Below are 3,082 nucleotides of genomic sequence, written 5' to 3' on the forward strand. Positions count from 1 at the left end.
TTTTTTTTTTCTTTCCAGAGATGGTGCGCGGCTCAAGAACATCCGAAGACACAAAGCCGGAGGGTTGAGAGGGGTTTATCCCGGAGAGAATCCCCGTAGCGGTCCACAAAAAAACTCGAAAATTTTCCAAAGTTACAACCAACGAGGGGCGGACGGCGAAAACCAACAAACAAAAAAAATCCAACTTCAAAAAAAAACACCCATGGCCAACCTCCCCCTTTTTCTTCTTTTCCCGACTGTCTGTATGTCAAATCTGTCAATCTCTTTCTGTCTGTCTGTCTGTCTGTCTGTCTGTCTGTCTGTCTGTCTGTCTGTCTGTCTGTCTGTCTGTCTGTCTGTCTGTCTGTCTGTCTCTGTCTCTCTGTCTCTCTGTCTCTCTGCCTCTCTCTCTCTCTCTCTCTCTCTCTCTCTCTCTCTCTCTCTCTCTCTCAATCTCTCTCTTTTTGTGTCCAAGTGTGTCTCTGTCTCTCTATATGTTCCCCACACTCCCTGCTTCCACCTGTTTCTCTCTTTCTTTCTTCCTTCCTTTCTTTTTTTCTTTCTTTCTTTCTTTCTTTCTTTCTTTCTTTCTTTCTTTCTTTCTTTCTTTCTTTTTTTCTTTCTTTCTTTTTTTTTTCTTTCTCCCTACCCATCTTTTATTCCCATGTTCTCTTCTTCGCCATATGCTATCCACGTACCCACGTCCGGTCCCCTTTTGCACTTACCTTTGGTGGGCAGAGGGATCACCCCGTTAGTGGTAGTTATTATTCATTTTAATGCCCATCTCGAAAAGATTTGTACACGAAGATGGCGGCGTACGGAATTTTTAGCCTCTTAAAAGTGGCAAAAGAGGGGGCTGGCTTTTAGGAGATGGACAGGCAAAGATCTTATAGATAACCTTTAGATTAATGACTTCCCAATGTTTTGTAGGAATGAGAATAGATAATATTTTGTAATTTTGAAATTTTCAGTGCAAGGCTTGAATTCAAGACTTCAATATTTATAGCCTGGTCTACTGCTGCTTCAGGAAAGATTCCCTTCTTTGACACAAAAGCCACTCCTTGATGGGAAGCCAATTTTTCCCCTATTATCGCATGTCAAGGGAGACCTTGGATCTGAGACACCTACTAGAGATGAAGTGAGCTGCAAGGTGGCAGGTCAACGGGCCAGTAAGAGGATTAGCTATGTTCAAAGGAATTAAAGGAAGGACTTCTCTGTCCGCGGCACTGTGGATCCTATCACAGACTGACGCGGCTTTTGCAGTATAATAATTAGGGTTTCAGGGGAGAAATGGGGAGAACGGCATATATGTTGAAAGGAATACTTATAAATAACAACTGAAGACCGGCTGAAGGGTTTAAGTGAATCATTTAAAGAGAGAAGGAGGGGAGTGTGTGTGTGTGTGTGTGTGTGTGTGTGTGTGTGTGTGTGTGTGTGTGTGAAAGAGAGAGAGAGACAGATAGAGAGAGACAGAGAGACACAGAGAGAGAGAGAGAGAGAGAGAGAGAGAGAGACAGACAGACAGACAGACAGACAGACAGACAGACAGACAGACTGAGAGAAGAACATGAGGATTTTGAACAAAGAGAGAGAAGAACACGAGGATTTTGAAGAAAGACTGATATGGCTTTTCAACTTCTTGTTGACATATACAGCCAAAACCATAATAATAATAATAATAATAATAATAATAATAATAATAATAATAATAATAATAATAATAATAATAATAATAATAATAATAATACAAAGTAATAAAAATAATAATAATTTAATATATATATATATAATTATAATAATAAGAATAATAATAATACTGTTATTTGTTGTAGATGTCCCCTCCTTTCCCTATTACATGTATAATCATTTAATACTTACGTAATTAAACTTGAGGTCCTCGTGTAGATAGTCAATACCTGTAAAACAATTAATACAGGTAAGAACATACTCATCCGAAAACAAACAAAAAAGGTGGGTATTATTTTATTTCTTGCTTTTGCTTTATCTATATCGCTATTTCGCTTTCTCTCTCTCTCTCTCTCTCTCTCTCTCTCTCTCTCTCTCTCTCTCTCTCTCTCTCCCTGTTTCTGGCTTTCTCCCCCCCCCTCTCTCTCGGTCATTGTCTCCCTGTTTCTGTCTTTCTCTTTCGCTCAAAGCAAGAAAAAAACCTCTTTCACTCCATCACTTTCGGTCACGGTCTTACCTTTTCTTCTTTCTCACTATTTTTGCCCCTCTTTCAATCTTGGTCCATTCAAATCATTCATTTTTAAAGCTGATAAATCTTTAATCAGAAATCACTCAATAACAATATATCATAAAGGTCAGGGCGCTCTGCTGTGCTGTACTCCCTCGATATATCATGTAACATTTTCCAATTACTATTGTTTCAATTGTTGTTATGTCCCAATATGGTTGATAAAACGCCAAGGCTCCATTAACAACAGCTCACTTGATAACGAGACATTTATATTCAAATAATATGCATTTTGAAAAATCTCTTGAAAAAAATACAGCACCAACTAATATTTCTACCCACGCGTTTGATGTGATTGAGTGATGATCTTTGCAAAATGCTTTAAGTTTGGAATTCGTTACAAGATGCTAAAGCTCCTTTAACGTGGCGTAAAAACAGTCGTTGGGTAGTGTGTGTTTCAAAAGCAATAAGGCGTTTTCACAGTTATAGCATAACTGAAATCAGTCTGAACTATATCCGTTTGACTACATTTTCAACATGGTGCACTATATAGTATTCCAAGCCTCTTATAGACCTACGGACTTTAGGACAATCCATACACCATAAAGTACGCTGAACTGTCTTTTTAGGAGCACATAGAAAAATGCCTGTATATACACATAAACATATACATACATTTACATTACGGCTTACAGCCACATCGACTCACATATTCACGAAATGAAAGGGAGAAAGAGAATGAGAGATAGAGTAACAGAAAGAGAGTCATGGATACCTAGATAGGTTAGGTAGACATACATACACACGCATGACACAGAAAGAGAGAGAGAGAGAGAGAGAGAGAGAGAGAGAGAGAGAGAGAGAGAGAGAGAGAGAGAGAGAGAGAGAGAGAGAGAGAGAGAGAGAGAG

The 3,082-nt window shown here is 38.8% G+C and overlaps 1 protein-coding gene across 1 annotated transcript in view; it reads right to left on the reverse strand.

Annotated features, from left to right (window-relative positions):
• PC2 (prohormone convertase) overlaps positions 1-3,082 on the reverse strand; it is a gene marked incomplete at its 5' end in the record, with an annotated part of 77,431 nt that overhangs the window by 25,136 nt on the left and 49,213 nt on the right. The window contains 1 exon segment of the mRNA NM_001204470.1: positions 1,858-1,893. Within this exon segment, the coding sequence (NP_001191399.1) occupies positions 1,858-1,893 (36 nt within the window).

Source organism: Aplysia californica, unplaced genomic scaffold (genome assembly GCF_000002075.1).
Source record: "Aplysia californica isolate F4 #8 unplaced genomic scaffold, AplCal3.0 scaffold00143, whole genome shotgun sequence".
Lineage (NCBI taxonomy): Eukaryota > Metazoa > Mollusca > Gastropoda > Aplysiida > Aplysiidae > Aplysia > Aplysia californica.